This window comes from Bubalus kerabau, chromosome 8, assembly GCF_029407905.1.
Source record: "Bubalus kerabau isolate K-KA32 ecotype Philippines breed swamp buffalo chromosome 8, PCC_UOA_SB_1v2, whole genome shotgun sequence".
In the NCBI taxonomy this organism is placed as follows: Eukaryota; Metazoa; Chordata; class Mammalia; order Artiodactyla; family Bovidae; genus Bubalus; species Bubalus kerabau.
In genome coordinates, this window is record NC_073631.1 from 75,452,789 (window position 1) to 75,470,031 (window position 17,243).

Here is a 17,243-nt window from a genome sequence, read left to right on the forward strand (position 1 = left end):
TCTCCTTTAAAATATCCACTAAAATTTTAAAGGCACATATTCTTTGACCTTCCAGGCCACATCTGGTAGTCTAGTCTACATACACACTGACAGAAGTGCACCAAAAAATATATGAAAAGATGTTTGTTGCAGTAACCTAACCATCCAGTTGTACAGGCTTGTTTAAATGAATTATGGTTCACGCCTGTGATGGAATATTCTGCCATCATTGAAAGAATGAGGCTGATGTCAAGGTTACCTTAAGAAAAAAAAAAAATCAAGTGGCAGAACATTGTGGGTAAACTATATGTACACTGAAAGAATACATGTTTATTTATGTATATGTACAATTCCTTAAATATGCATAGATGATTCCTGATGTGGTACACAAAATCTGTGGTACACAAAAATGGTAAAAGTATTTACCTTTTAGGTGGCAATTGCAGCCTGGACAGTGTGTAGGAAGGGGATACTTTTACTGTTTGTCATGTACTCCTGAATACTTAGGATTTCTGCAATACATATTTATTATTTTATAAACAGTGTATAACAATACTTATTTAAAAGCAAAAATCTATTAAATTTATTTATTTATTTTAATAATTTAACAATAGATTTATATAAATTACAGGAGCCTTTAAATATTAAGGCCTCTATTCTGGACTAAGAAGTATTTCCAGGCATATTAAAGGAAAAAGAAAACTATTTTAGTTCTAAGTTGAAATAATTATTGATTTATGGCAAATAATTCCTGAAAAAAATTGCAACACAAAAATTAATTTCCACTGTTATTTGGAAAATTACAGATAATGCTGGTGGAGAGCCTCAAGATTTGAATGATAATAGTTGAAATAGAGGACAGCCCCCCTGATGTTTATGCTTTTCTTGAAGTGTCATGGAAATATTTGATAATGATTCAACCATATTGAGCTCTTCACTTCATTTGTTAGGTTTTTGTGCAGATGGATCATGATCGTATGCTGTTTTTGGATTGACTCCTATTTTTCAGAACCAGAAAATTAGTGAAAGATTTTTTTCTATTATCTACTCATCTATTTAGCCCCAGTATAATGAAGGATTGTTTCAAAACATAAATTCTTTGTCCTTTTTTATGATTTAATATAACATGTTTCCAAAGTTGGCATTTTAAAGAAAACTAGTAATTTATAAAACATGTTTTATATGCCTTTAACTCTGATATATTTTCCCTGCATACAATGACTTGTCAACTTCCGTTGTTCCCTCATCAGATACCGTAATTTTGTGATTACCATTTATATTTGATTCTACTGTCTTTCTAGCTACTTTTCACTGTGAGTGTTAGACCTCTGTGAGAGAAGATCTCATTGGTTTGTTTAGTCAGTATCCAATTTAAAGAAATACTTTTAGATAGAATTCTCTTTCCAGGTCACCCCATTGACTGTTGGTCTTTGTATCTGGCCTATCAAATGCTTGGCTTCCCAGGTGATGCAGTGGTAAAGAGTCCCCCTGCCAATGCAGGAGACACAGGTTCAATCCCCGGGTCAGGAAGATTCCCCTGGAGGAGGAAATGGCAACCCACTCCAGTATTCTTGCTTGGAAAATTCCATGGACAGAGGAGCCTGGCAGGCTACAAAGAGTTGCAAAGAGTAGGACATGACTGAGCACACACATACAATCAAATGCTAAAGTTTCGATTTCTAGCCCAATCAGATGTGTCCAGGAAATCAAGGTCATATGAAGCATAATAACCTCTCCTCCACTAATCTTGTGGATAGTTCACCAGTCCAAACGCCCAACAGAGTGAATTTAAAATCTGTTAAATTTACTTCCCTGCGGCTACTCCAAAAATTAAAACACACACACACACACACACACACACAAGGCAAATTGCCAAAACAAAAACAGCCTAGGAAAAGCTTAGATTTGCACTGCATAGCTCAGAGGTTCTAGGTCCAACTCATAAGTGAAAGTGAAAGTGAAGTTGTTCAGTCGTGTCCAACTTTTTGTGACCCTGTGGACTATAGCCCACCACGCTCCTCTGTCCATGAGATTTTCCAGGCAAGAGTACTGGAATGGGTTGCCATTTCCTTCTCCAGAGGATCTTCCTGACCTGGGGATCGAACCCAGGTCTCTCGCATTGTACGCAAGACATTTTACCATCTGAGCCACTGGGGTAGTATATGGGAAAGAACATAGATGTTACATTCACACATTCACACAAGATTTGCACCCCGACTTGGCAACTTCCCAGGCAGACAACCTTGACTCTCAGAGACTGTGACCTCCTGTGTGAAATAGAGGTGACAATATTTCTTTGTAGAAGGGATGTGAGGATAGGGAGATTGTGTGTGTAAAATGAGTAGGACAATAAGTGACACACAGTAATTATAATAGTATAAAACATTTACTGAGTGTGTACCAAGTGCCAAGCATTATCTAAGCCCTTAATGCATGTTAGCTCTTTATTCCTCTGAACAGCCTTATGTGATGATTACACAGGGAGGCTCTGTGATTTGCTTGAGATTGTATGACTAGTAAGTGAAGAAGTTGATAGCTCGAGCTGTTAACATCTAAACCAACCCTTTCCTGGAAGTCAGAGCCTAACTTCATTTCTGCCCGTAAGTCTATGGCCTTCTGGGTTCCATCTCCTGTCAGAACCATACCTGAAGCACTTCCCTATCTTATCTTCCATGCAGTCCAACCCCAGTCCTCAGTTCATGATGCTCAGTGACTCCGTGGGAATTTGGAGGTGTCAGGGCTTGCACTGTGTGCCTTCCTGCCCGCTCTTTGTCCCTCAGCAAAGCTGAACTTCACCCTATTCTTGGGATTATCTCATGAGGAGAAACAGGCTGCCTTCCCCAGAATTCCAGTGAAGATAATATCTTCACCATTGTTCCATTACTATGTCTTCCTGTTCTCTCCTCTGCACTTGTCAAGCACTGTGTATTTTAAGTAGGGTTAGTCCTTAAGACAGATTGTGAAGTAGATAACATTTGCCCCTTTAAACCACTCATTCCTTTAGTCCTTATGTCACTATTTCACATCTCAGTGAGCCAGTTGAACTAGAAGCTTTCAGCTTCTGAGGAAATGAGAAATTAGTGGGGGAATGAGAAAGGTCATTTAGACCTGTGCTTCTCAAACTTTATTGTGCCTATGAATCACCTGGTGCTCCACCGTGTCCTCAGTCGCTCAGTCGTGTCCGACTTTTTGTGACTCCATGCACTGTAGCCCGCCAGGCTCCTCTTGTCCATGGGATTCTCCAGGCAAGAATACTGAAGGGGGTTGCCATTTCCTTCTCCAGGGGATCTTCCTGATCCAGGGATTGAACCCACATCTCTTGCATCTTCTGCATTGACAGGTGGATTCTTTACTATTGTGCACTTTGTTAAAATGCCGATTCTGATCCATTGGGGTGGGCCCTGGGATTCTGCATTTCTGACATGCTTCTATTGATGCCAGTGCTGGTTTTCTAGACCGAACTCTTGAGTAGCCAGCATCTAAAGACTAGGGTACCACCTTGAGATGTCAGAGGCTCTACCCTGGATTAAGTATTTCCAGGAATACTTAATCCAAAGAAATGAGTCTCTTGGTGAAATTTAGTTAATGTGACTTGCTGGTAGAAGAAAATTCTCAATTTTAGACCCTTCTCTGGACTGCCTACCAGTAAAGCCATTCCTGGTTGGAGAAAAGAATATCATAAAGTTGTCAAGTTTTAATATAAATGCTATGAAAGAGGGCATTTTCCTCCGTTAATTTAGTAACTCTTAGATGATTTGTATTCATTTTGCTTAATTTTGAGAAAATCGTCATATTGCTGCTACTCAGTGTTGAGTGAGCTTTCCAGGTGGTGCTATCAGTAAAGAACCTGTCTCTCAATGCAAGAAACATAAGACACACGGGTTCAATCCCTGGGTCTGGAAGATCCCTTGGAGGGCATGGCAACCCACTCCAGTGTTCTTGCCTGGAGAATCCCATGGACAGAGGAGCCTGGAGGGTTACAAGTCCATAAGGTTGCAAAGAGTCAGACACGATTGAAGTGACTTAACACGCATGCATGCAAGGTTGAGTCCCTCAGGGGAACTCAACCAGGGAAATAGCTCACTGAACTCTTCCTGGTGCTGGGGGTCACATACGCATTTCAATATGTGTTTCTTTGTTCTGTCTATCATCATCTACATAAAAGGAAATTTAAGTCAACTTTTATTTCCTTATCTTTTGATTTGGAGTCAGCTCACTGGGAGTGCTTATGAATAATTCTGTTAGAAATGGTTTGATAATACTAATCTGGATAATGAAACGTTGTACAGGCCTTTGCACATGAAGATGCAGTGTGGGTAGAAGACTGCGAAATGACGTGGCTGATTCTTTTTGTGATGGCAAAGGTTTATATTCTCTATTTCTGCTTTCAGGGAGGAGAACACTGTTATTACCAGGGCCACATCCGAGGAAATCCTGCCTCATTTGTGGCATTGTCGACATGCCATGGACTTCAGTAAGTGTCCCCAAAGTTTTTGTATCATCCATTTTTTTCCAGTGATTTACTTTATTTTTAATGCACTTTGGTTGAAATCTCTATTTTAAGTCAAGAGCTATTAATAGTTTTCAAACAGTGATGGATCAGGACTTTTTTTCCTCTGTGGTTTGTAAACCAAGCAGATTGTTAAATTAGAGTTGCAGAAGCCAGAGGCGCTAATGATTATAACATGCTTCCTTAGTGATGTTTGAAACATTTTTCTAGTTTCATCCAGATGGAGATTGGAGTGGTTTGAGTAATTTTGGTTTCTGTTTCTGTGGGTGTTTAGCCCCTTGGTACCAACTCTGTCCTTCCTCTTCCTTGATGTTCATTTTTATATATGTATGGAATAATAGAAATTTCAAGACAGGGAACTCCTGACTCCTTACACAAAAATAAAGGGTGACCACAGGAGCTCATGTATTTTAGCACTTTATTCAGCCAGAATCCCACCTAACCTACAGCAAACTCATGGGAGGGTCCATTTGTTTTCAGAAATTTCTATGGAATGGACTTCATCCTTCCTCAAGGCCTTTCTTCCTTTCTCATAACCTTCAATATCAAAGTGTGTTTGCTGGTGTTTAACATGGGAATGTATCAGCTTCCTCCATCCTATCCATGATGGTGATACCCAGGTGGCTGTCTTTTTCTTGTCATGTGACGCCTTCCAGTTCCAGTTCCAGTTCAGTCCCTCAGTCGTGTCCGACTCTTTGCGACCCCATGAATCACAGCATGCCAGGCCTCCCTGTCCATCACCAACTCCTGGAGTTCACTCAAACTCATGTCCATTGAGTCGGTGATGCTATCCAGCCATCTCATCCTCTGTTGTCCCCTTATCCTCCTGCCCCCAATCCCTCCCAGCATCAGGGTCTTTTCCAATGAGTCAACGCTTTGCATGAGGTGGCCAAAGTATTGGAGTTTCAGCTTCAGCATCAGTCCTTCCAATGAACACCCAGGACTGATCTCCTTTAGAATGGGACTGGTTAGATCTCCTTGCAGTCCAGGGGACTCTCAAGAGTCTTCTCCAACACTACAGTTCAAAAGCATCAATTCTTCGGCGCTCAGCTTTCTTCACAGTCCAACTCTCACAAGCATACATGACCACTGGAAAAACCATAGCCTTGACTAGAAGGACCTTTGTTGGCAAAGTAATTATAAAGCTACTTTGTCATCCCTCAGCATTTTGTTGTTGTTCATTTACTAAGTCATGTCTGACTCTTTGTGATCCCATGGACCACATCGCACCAGGCTCCTCTGTCTTCCAATATCTCCTGAGTTTGCTCCAATGCACATCCACTGAGTCAGTGATGCTATCTAACCATCTCATCTTCAGCCTTTCCCTACCCTTTTTGCTTTCAGTCTTTCCTGGCATCATGGTCTTCTCCAATGAGTCCACTTTTTGCATTTTGCAGCCAAAGTATTGGAGCTTCAGCTTCAGCATCAGTCCTTCCAGTGAATATTCAGGCTAGATTTCCTTTAGGATTGATTGGTTTGATCTCCTGGCTGTCCAAGGGACTCGGAAGAGTCTTTTCCAGCACCACAATTTGAAAGCATCAATTCTTCAGTGTGCAGCCTTCTTCATGGTCCAAATCTCATATCCATACATCCTGCTGGAAAAACTATAGCTTTGATTATACAGACTTTTGTTGGCAAAGTGAAGACTTTGCTTTTTAATCCTCTGTCTAGGTTTGTCATAGCTTTCCTTCCAAGAAGCAAGCACGGCAACTATCCATAGTGATTTTGGAGCCCAAGAAAATAAAATCTATCACTGCTTATACTTTTTACTCAACTATTTGCCATTAAGTGATGGGACCAAATGCCATGATCATTGTTTTTTGAATATTGAGTTTTAAGCCAGCTTTTTCTCTCTCCTTTTTACTCTTATTAAGAAGATCTCTAGGTCCCCTTCACTTTCTTAATGATAACATTAGAGTGGTATCACCTGCATATCTGAGGTTGTTGGTATTTCTCTTGGAAATTTTGATTCCAGCTTAAGATTCATCCAGCCTGGCATTTCACATGATGTACTCTGCATATACTTCTGCTTTATTGACTACTGCACCAAAGCCTTTGACTGTATAGATCACAACAAACTGTAGAGAATTCTCCCAGGTAGTCTGGGAATACTGGATCACCTCACCTGCATCCTGAGAAAACTGTATTCAGGTCAAGAAGCAGCAGTTAGAACTGGACATGGAACAACGGGCTGGTTCCAAATTGGGAAAGGAGTATGTCAAGGCTGTATATTGTCACCCTGCTTATTTGACTTATACGTGGAGTACATCATGCGAAATGCTGGGCTGGATAAAGCACAAGCTGGAATCAAGATTTTGGGGGGAAATATCAATAACCACAGATATGCAGATTACACCACCCTTATGGCAGAAAATGAAGAAGAACTAAAGAGCCTCTTGATGAGAGTGAAAGAGGACAGTGAAAAAGCTGGCTTAAAACTCAACATTCAAAAAATGAAGATCATGGCATTTGGTCCCATCACGTCATGGCAAATAGATGGGGAAACAATGGAAACAGTGATAGACTTTATTTTTTTGAGCTCCAAAGTCACTGCAGATGGTGAGTACAGCCATGAAATTAAAAGACCCTTGCTCCTTGGGAGAAAAGCTATGACCAACCCTGACAGCATATTAAAAAGCAGAGATGTTATTTTGCTGACAAAGGTTCATCTAGTCAAGCTATGGTTTTTCCAGTAGTCATGTATGGCTGTGAGAGTTGGACGGTAAAGAAAGCTGAGTGCCTAAGAATTGATGCTTTTGAACTGTAGTGTTGGAGAAGACTCTTGAGAGTCCCTTGGACTGCAAGATCCAACCAGTTCATGCTAAAGGAAATCAGTCCTGAAAATTAATTGAAAGGACTGATGTTGAAGCTGAAACTCCAATACTTTGGCCATCTGATGGGAAGAACTAACTCATTGGAAAAGACCCTAATGCTGGCAAAGACTGAAGGCAGGAGGAGAAGGGGATGACAGAGAATGAGATGGTTGGATGACATCACCGACTCAATGGACATGAATTTGAGCAAGCTCCGGGTGTTGGTGATGGACAGGGAAGCCTGGTGTGCTGCAGTCCGTGAGGTCACAAAGAGTTGGATGTGACTGAGTGACTGAATTGTACTGAACTCTGCATATAAGTTAAATAAGCAGAATGGCAATATATAGCCTTGACGTGTGTGCGTGCGTGTGTGCGTGTTCCATTTCTTTACTCGTGTCTTGCTCTTTGCGACCCTATGGACTATAGCCCACCAGACTTCTCTCTCCATAGGATTCTCCAAGCAAGAATATTGGAGTGGATTGCCACACCCTCCTCCAGGGGATCTCCCTGACCCAGGAATGAACTCGTGTCTGCCTCCATCCCCTGCATTGCAGGTGGATTCTTTACCCACAGAGTCAGTTGGGAAGCTCACAGCCTTGACATACTTCTTTCCCAGTTTTGAACCAGTTCATTGTTCCATGTCAGGTTCTAACTGTTGCTTCTTGACTCACATCCAGATTTCTCAGGAGATAGGCAAGGTGGTCTGGTACTCTCATCTTTTTAAAAAATTTCCACAGATTGTTATGATCCACACAGTCAAAGGCTTTAGTGTAGTCAATGAAGCAGGAGTAGATGTTTTTCTGGAATTCTCTTGCTTTTTCTATGATCCAACCAAAGTTGACAATTTGATCTCTGATTCCTCTGCTTCTTCAAAACCCATCTTGTACATCTGGCAAGTCTTAATTCCTGCATTGCTGAAGCCTAGCTTGAAGGATTTGGGGCATAACCTTGCCAGCATGTGAAATGAGCACAATTGTATGGTAGTTTGAGCATTGCTTAGCATTGTCCTTCTTGGGGACTGAAATGAAAACTGACCTTTTCCAGTCCTACGGTCAGTGCAGATTTTCCCAAATTTGCTGACATATTGAGTGTAGCACTTTAACAGCCTCATCTTCTAAGATTTGAAAAGAGCTCAGCTGGAATTCTGTCCCTCTACTCACTTTGTTCATAGTAATGCTTCCTAAAGCCCACTTGACTTCACACTCCAGGATGTCTGGCTCTAAGTAAGTGATCACATGATTGTGGTTATCCAGGTCACTGAGACCTGTTTTGTACAGTTCTGTGTATTCTTGCTACCTCTTCTTAATATCTTCTACTTCTGTTAAGCCCTTACTGTTTCTGCCTTTTATCATGCCCATCCTTGCATGAAATATTCCCTTCGCATCTCCAATTTTCTTGAAGATACCTCTAGTCTTTGCGATTGTATTGTTTTCCTCTATTTCTTTGCACTGTTTATTTAAGAAGGCTTTCCTATCTCTCTTTGCTATTCTCTGAAGCTCTGCACTCAGATGGGTATGTCTTTCCCTTTCTACCTTGTCTTTCACTTCTTTTCTCAGCTATTTCTAAAGCCTTCTTAGACAACCACTTTGCCTTCTTTCATTCCTTTTTCTTTGGAATGGTTTTGGTTTCTGCCTCCTGTATAATGTTTCAAACTTTCGTCCATAGTTCTTCAGAGACTCTATCACCCAGATATAATCCCTTGATCTCTTTGTCCCTTCTGCTGTATAATCATAAAGGATTTGATTTAGGTCATACCTGAGTAGCCTAGTGGTTTCTCCTACTTTCTTCATTGTAAGCCTGAATTTTGCAATAAGGAGCTCATGATCTAAGTTTAGCATTCTAGTTAGTCTAAATCATCTCAGCTCATTTCTGCTACTTTTTTGGGGCAGGAACCAATCACACTTCAGTTTTGTGAAATTCTTGTTTGAAATCTTTAAAAGACTTCCTGTCTGTTACCAAGTTAGAAACATGAGTGTTTTCATCTAACAAACAGTTATGGAGCATCTGCTGTGTGCCAGCTGCTTGGAATATTAAGGAGAGTAGAACGTGAGCCCTGTCCCCAAGAGCTCCCAGTCTAATGGGGAAGCTAAACCTAGCCCAGCTTCGTGCTATGGAATGTGGTATGTATAGTTTTCGATGAGAGAAAAAACTGAGAAAAATGCAAGCTGAGAGTGGTCACTGAAAAGTGAGGTCGCTCTTAAGGGTTCCAGAGAGTCATTACCTGAAGAAGATGGAACGGGCCCTGGAACAGGCTTTCACAGGATCTTCCGGGGGGGTGGTTCAGCTGCTATGTCTTCCAAGAAATTGAGAAATGAGACCTAATGGGAAAGGCTGGGAAATCTGGCCAGTCTGCCCAAGTTGGGCTTCTGGTTAGGCTCTGGCACTAGGTACTTGAGAGGCAGGAGGAAGATAACACAGGGATCAGACAAATAACCAGAGAAAGGAGGTCACATGCCTGAGAGCAAGACAGTAAGTTCGCTTACTATTTGTACTAAAAGACCATTTGACTAATTTTAAATAAATCCTTTGAATAAGGAGACATTTTTACAAACATGGAACCTGTACCTAATACGTGAGAGCCTCGGCTTTCTTAATCTGGAAACAAACATTGATGTATCCTCTGCAATAATGTTGTTATCTCTGATCTCAAGGCCAGCACAGCTGTCAGCCGGGAATAGTGCACTGCGTCTGCCGACTCCTGTGACCGCAAGTGTCTGTTGTAGGCTTTTCCCTTCCTCTCTCATTCCTCTTAACATCTCAGTCCAAAGTCACAGTTGAAGCATCTTGCCCAGTACATGTTCCAGTACCACCCCCACCATTTTCCAAGTGGATACAACATTGTAAGAGCAGAGAAAAGGTATTACTGCCTTCTAGAAACCCTAATAGACCCAAGACCGTCAGACCAACAGCTACTAATCCTATGCAGTCCTTTGAAAGAGGATGGAATGGGATCTTGAAGGACATTTTAGTGACTAACTGAGGTGTTTTAACTAAGTAAAATGTACTTCTCCCTTTAGAAAATTTTTCACTTAAGACTAAACAAAGACAAACAGAAAGCCCACTGTGTGTAGGAACGTTGTCAGGTTTGTGTATGTTTTGGTATATGTAGATTTTTATAAGCATGTTAAATAAATTCACTGTTTGTTCCTTTATTACTTCTCATCTTGATTTTACCTTATGAACAAACATTGCTGACAAATATTTAGGAGAGCTATTTCTAAATAGTAAATAATTTATGTTGTCTCATTTGTAGTGATTCAATATGAGAAATATTATTTCATCCATGACTCATCTATAAATTGCCAAATGCATGTTGAGAGTTTTCATTTTCTTGATTTACAGAATTCCATTAAAGAACATAATGGGTAAAATAATCAAACTCATATCTTTTCCATAAAGAACCTGCAGGTACATATTATTTTCAAATTTGAAGACCTAATAGTATTTTGGGCCTGCTACGACCCAGAGGGATGGTATGGGGAGGGAGGAGGGAGGAGGGTTCAGGATGGGGAACACATGTATACCTGTGGTGGATTCATTTTGATATTTGGCAAAACTAATACAATTTTGTAAACTTAAAAAAAAAAACAAAAAAAAAAACAAAACAAAACTGTGTGATGGACTCAGTATACTTCCTGGAATGTATAAAAAATCAACCAGAAAGGTTTCAAACAAAGCAAATGAAACATACCTGCTTTTTAATTGTTAAATATTTGAACATATTTTTAATTAAACATGGCATATTTTCATTTATGGAACCAGAATCTTCTATATATGTATGGTGTTAGAATCTGCTTTGTTTATACTGTGTATCAAGATGTTTGAGTTCAATAAAAAGTGACTGATTTTTGCATTGGATACTAACCTCATTCAAGAGGAAACAGCCCCTGATTACTGTTTAAACAAAGCCATCTGCTTGCTACTTAATCAGTGTAGTGTGAACTTTGGCAAAGGGTGATCGTTTTGTACAGTTTTCTGAATGGATCTGACCAGTTATCAGCAGAATGTTCACTGCCATATTTGCCTACTGTTTTGAAAAGTTTCCCCCCACTTATTCCTTAGGCATATATTGTCAGTGATATCCTACAAACTGCATCTGTTTATCTTTAAATTCCAAATGCAGTGTCACTCAAATTCAGAAAGTTCACTTTGGGTCGAAAACATTACAGATGTGTAAAGGGCAGTTCTAAGGGTATATGAAAGTTTAAGGACATGTGGAAGATGTTACTGCAAGAACGAAAGAATTTGGATAGAGACAGAGCTGGAGGCCGTTACAATTATAGCTCAGGAAAACCAGCAGATTTCACTAAGTGATCAATGAAAGCACATACTGTTCTGTGGTTAGCAACTTGGGCTTCATGCAGTCATTTCCACCTAACACTGATAAATGCAGAAGATCACAACTTTACTCTTCACAGATGCCTGAGTGGTAAAGACAAGTTCCTTCAGTATCAGGAGGAAACTGATATTAATAGAAAGACCACATTCCTCTAAAAGGAGGGGCTATCAGGATCTCTCTGAGTGGGAGTTGAGACCATATGTAGCTTAGGATGCCCCCAGAGAATTTCTCAATTGACTGATAGTCATCTCTAGCCCAGGAGGTCCAAAATTGAACTCTGGATTTGCGCCCCGCATCCTGCTTCCTTGTACCCATCCTATTTTGCTCTTCCTGCAGCCTTTTCCATCCTATTAAATGGATCTTATGAAACACCATTTTTCCAGTTGCTCATGTCAAAACCTTGGAGCCTTCATGGACTCTTCTTTTCCTTGCAAACTCCGTTTTAAATCCATTAACTAGTCTTATTGATTCTACTTTGGAAAAATATTCAGAATTTGACCGGTTCTCACCACCCTCACCATTACCACCCTGTTGTATGAATGAAAGTGTGTGGCCAGTTGCATTGGCAGGGTCAGCTACTTATCAGCCACTTGTCTCTTGGGCTTCAGTTTCTGTAACTTGTGAAATGTGGGTAGTCATTGTACCTCCAGCATAAATTCGTGGAAAAGATGAAATGAATGTAAAGGATTTAGCTCATGGTGAGTTGTTAAAATATGTCAGCTCTTACTGCTAGAGCATCTTCCAAGTATACAGCTTAGGCCAGTCTCTGTATAACCCCTGGCCAACTGCCTCAGAATCACTGGGGGTTTGTTTAAAATGCAGTTTCCTGGGTTCCAGCCTGGAAGTCCGAGAGGGTACTGAGAGTTTTGAATTTTTATATGCTTTCCAGGTGATACTTTGCATATTAAAATTTTAGATTTACATGTTGGAGGAAGGAATAATGGGCCACAGTTAGAGGATGGTAATCCTGAGCCTCAGAGTCAGACATGACTGAAGCAACTAAACAGCAGCAGCAGCAGCAGTCCTGAGCCTGCGGAAGAGTCAGGATGAGGGGACCCTGCTGCTTCTGGGGAATCAGGGGCGAGGCCTTTCCTTCTCAGCAGTATGTGTGGGTGTGTGTGTAATGTATGGCATGTGTATGTGTAAGATATATGGATTGGGATATGTGTGTGTGTGGCATATGTGAGTATGGTATGTGGTGTTTATATATGTGGAGTTGTAGTGTGTAATATATGGTATATAGGTGTGTGTGTGTGTCTGGTATGTGGTGGTGTGTGTGTATGATGTGGGGGTGTGTATGTATGTATGTGTGGTGTGTGTGTGTGGTATGTGTGGTGCATGTTCGTGTGGTATGTGGTGGGCACTCCATGTGATAGGTAGGACTGAAAAGCAGGGTTTGAGAAATAAACTGGTCCTCTGGCTGCTGCTGACTTTAAAATGATCTGGTTCTGAGGCGAGAGTCAATTGCCAGGCCTAACTGTCTTCTTATCCTTGGCAGTGGGATGTTCTATGATGGGAACCACACCTATCTCATTGAGCCGGAAGGAAATGACACCTCCCAAGTAAGTGCTCCTTCTATTTGCCATGGCAAATGTAAACAATGCTGGGTGATTCCTTTCCCCCTCTTTTTCTTCTCTTTTTCTATTTTGCTTTCTTTTCATATTTCAGGGTCAAGAATATATGTATAAACACAGACGTATTATATATATATATATATAAAATGCATATAATATGTATATATATATTTTACATTAAATAGTGAATAAGGAAAAACCCTAGACTGTGAGAAAATAAATTTATCTTGTTTAAGCCACCCAGACTAAGACCACAGCACATTATGGTGGAGATAGTAATGAAGGCTTCAGAACACCTTAGAAGAAAAGTATTTCCAGCAGAGGGGAAATGTAAGAGGTAGATTTTTTTTTTTAAAGATCACTGTGGTTTTGTCTTGTTGCTGTTCAGTTGCTAAGTCGGGTCTGACTCTTCGGGGCCCCATGAACTGCATCATACCAGGCTTCCCTGTCCTTCACCTTCTCCTGGAGTTTGCTCAAATTATGAATACTGAAGACAGTGAAGGACAGGGAAGTCTGGTATGCTGCAGTCCATGGGGTTGCAAAGAGTTGGACAGCAATAACAAAGCAAAACCACAGTGATTTTTTTTTTTTCTGATAGGTAAGAATTGGATTTATTCAGATACAGAGAGAAGCACGCTCTACAGAGTGCAGGCCATTGCAGAGGGCAAATACCACCCTGAAATTTGGCATGGTTAGGTTTTATAGGCTGGGTAATTTCATATGCTTATGAGTGGGAGGACTATTCCAACTAGTTTGGGGAAGGGGTGGAGATTTCCAGGATTTAAATCTACCTTTTACTCTTCCCATCTGCTGGAAATACTTTACTTCCGAGGTGTTCTGAAGCCTTCATTACTAACTCCACTGTGATGTGCTGTGGTCTGTCAGTCTAGTTGGCTTAAACAACATACATTTATTTTCTCACAGTCTGGGGGCTGAAAGTCCGATTTCATGGTGCCAGTGGGGTCAGTGTCCATTGAGGGCTCTCTGCTTGGGGTGCAGATGGCGTCCTGTGAGGTCTGGTGTCTCTTCCTCTTCTCATCAGGGCACCAGCCTTATCAGACTCGGACCTCCCTCTTGTGATCGCTGTTAACCTTTATCGCATCCCTTTGACCCTATCTCCAAATACAATGACATTAGGAATTTATGACTTAAACTTGAGTTTGGAAGGGACATAAACATTCAGTTCATGATGGATCAAATCCACAGATAATGTGATTTCCCACTCTTTTTCTTTTCTAGATTCCAGATTTTTCTCTATTGCCTATTTTCTTTAAGGCCCCATGCTGATGAAATTTAGAGAAATCTGAGTTTTCTCAGTTCTCTTCCTCAGTTTAGTTTAAACTTTCTCTAGAAAACGGTGCTATTACTAACTTAAGATAAACATGATGCATTCCATCCTAGCTCTGTACACACAAATATTCTTCCGCGTATCATGGAACACCAATCAAGCACTTAGAGAGGCAAATAATTTCAAGAAGTGCTCATTGTTCTGCCACTCATAAACAATCTGTATGGGAAACTGTCTGTTTTGTGTTACTTTCCAAGTACCCACCGAAAGCTGTCCTGTCCCTTTGCTTGACAGTCTGATTTTTTAAAACGTGATATCATGAAATTTGACTATTTATGACCTTCCTTTTTTAGTAATTGAAGGAAGCCGGATGAAATTATTTGAATTTTCATTAATTTTTCTTAGATGAAACATGGTTTTTTATCTGTTGAATTTTTATACATGTTTGTCTGACACTTGAATTTTGAGGCAGGGTCTGCTGTGGGCATTCTGATTGTGCCAGTCACCTGCTTCCCAACAGGAAGACTGTTAGCTTTGCAGTCTGCCTAGCAAAGCTGTCAGGCTCTAACAGGAGGCAGGGCTTCATGGAGAGGAACCAGTCATAGAAAACATTAACCCCTTTCCCCAGATGTCTTACTTCCCCTTGGGGGAATAGGTGCATTCATTTCTTTGCCATTACCACAGGCTTCGGCTTCTCCATCCATGAAGGCATTTTACTTCTAATGGGCTATCACTGTGGTGCTGGGATAATATAGGAGTGAGTGGGAGGGATGTGCAAGGGCTCATTGCCTTCCCAAACTTGAGAGAATGTGTAGTCAAGCAATGATTCTTTTAAGGTTTCGCCTCCCCCAGCTGTGATCGCCTGAGCCTGGAGATTTCTGGTTGTATGTGCCTCATCTCTCGTTTGTGTTATTTCAGGAGGATTTCCATTTTCATTCCGTTTACAAATCCAGACTGTTTGAATTTCCCTTGGATGATCTTCCATCTGGTATGATTTTCATATAGTGATTTTTAAAAAAAAGACAGCTTTAATAATTCATTTTAATGTTTTATAACTAATTATATGTGGAATATCATCAGCCTATGACTGCTCATAACAGTTTTAGAAAGTCAAGTGACATCAAGAGAGAGAAAAAATGCAAACTGACCTCATGTTTATAGTGGGTGAGTTTGGAAAGATATTGCTTGAACTCAACAAAGAAGAGCTTATTAAAGTTATAAGACTCAAAGTAAAGTATTCTTTTACTTTGTTAAAGAAAAAATTGGTCTGCATAGGTAGAATATATAAAATTCACTCTTGGTGAAGTACTCAGTTTGTACACATAGAGATGAACTTGTAAATATTTTCCCATTTATTGCTTCCTCATTTCTTTTTGCCCCAGCATTTTAATAAAGAGCTGTTGTAGATTAATATTTATTATGATGATGATGTGCTATTTGTGAAATTGATCTTTCCTTCCAATGTGTGTTTATGGGTCCATCTATTTATAGGTTTGATTTGAGAGTTGCATCCATGTCTTTTGGTGAGAAGGGCAGGGTATTCATGCTTCGGCCTTGTTAGAGGAGCAATGATTATGCAGAGTGCATTTGTCTCTGTCCACACTGGACTCATTTTCGTGTTCTCCTTCTAAAGATATGGTATAGCTGATGTGGAGATGCTTCCTCCCCTTCTTAGCCAGCCCTGATTATGGCCATAGTATAGTCTAATTTTTAAACTTCTTTTAGTCTTTGTAACAACTCTGTGAGGTCAACATTATTATTTCCATTTTATAGAGGAACAAACAGAAGCTCAGCTAGTTTGTCTTTTCTAGGGTTCCACAGCTAGTAAGAGGCTGAGTGGGTGTTTGGATTATGGCACTGCGAGACTGTGCCTTGGGAGACAGGCACCAGGGCAAATGGAAAACTTACTAGACTAAAGCAGAGTCTAAACTCCTGCTTAGGAAAATGACTTAAAGGCTGCATTGTCTCATTAGAAAATGAAGTAAGTGCTTTCAAATGTTCCTTCCTCTGAAATAAATTCGTAGCTCCTTGACTTTCTGCAGTTACGCTAAAGAGAAATAGAACTCACCCCTTCTCTCCTGCTGCCAAAGGGATAGAAGTTCCTAGTTTATAGAATTTGCTATTTGGAAAAATCTGAAAATGAACAATAGATACTTTTACTTCACATAGATGCTTTATACTGTTCTTTCGTTATCATATGAAACTTTTTACAATTCCTATTATGGTAAGAAAATAAATCATGATTAGCTGCTTGAGAACAAAGTTGCAATCCAATAGGCATTACTGGATGCAATAAACATTAATTAATATTTAAAGTAATAAGTAAAAGTTCCCCACTAAGGACTTTATTATAGGCTTGCCATGATACAATCATAATTTTTTTAAAAAAACTTCATTCAGAATTTCTTTACAACAGAAACTTTGGAGGTTACTCAGTAGTTTTCTGCTATGAAAAATGAGTTTTGACCATATTCTTTGAAAAACCTCAGTTTGTTCCTGATTATCTTTTAGTATCAGAAATTGACAGTATTCATTTTAAGAGTATTATTTGCCTCAAGCTCTTTAGACTTACTATGACAAATTGGAAGGAAACAAAAAATAGACAAATGTCAAAGCTGCAATTTTTTTGTTATATAAGCTCAAAACTAAGCTTTTTAAAATTTTGTTTTAGGTTTAATAAAGTGTCACTGGGTTGTGGGTTATGTCTTTTTTGCTATGCATTATATATTTCCCAGAGATA

The 17,243-nt window shown here is 40.0% G+C and overlaps 1 protein-coding gene across 4 annotated transcripts in view; it reads left to right on the forward strand.

The window, feature by feature from the left end:
* ADAM22 (ADAM metallopeptidase domain 22) overlaps nucleotides 1-17,243 on the forward strand; it is a 243,441-nt gene that overhangs the window by 150,642 nt on the left and 75,556 nt on the right. For all 4 annotated transcript variants that reach the window (XM_055590596.1, XM_055590595.1, XM_055590593.1 and 1 more), the window contains exons 5-7: nucleotides 4,371-4,453; nucleotides 13,140-13,203; nucleotides 15,422-15,491. In XM_055590596.1, coding sequence (XP_055446571.1) covers nucleotides 4,371-4,453; nucleotides 13,140-13,203; nucleotides 15,422-15,491 — 217 coding nt within the window. The remainder of the gene's footprint in view (nucleotides 1-4,370; nucleotides 4,454-13,139; nucleotides 13,204-15,421; nucleotides 15,492-17,243) is intronic.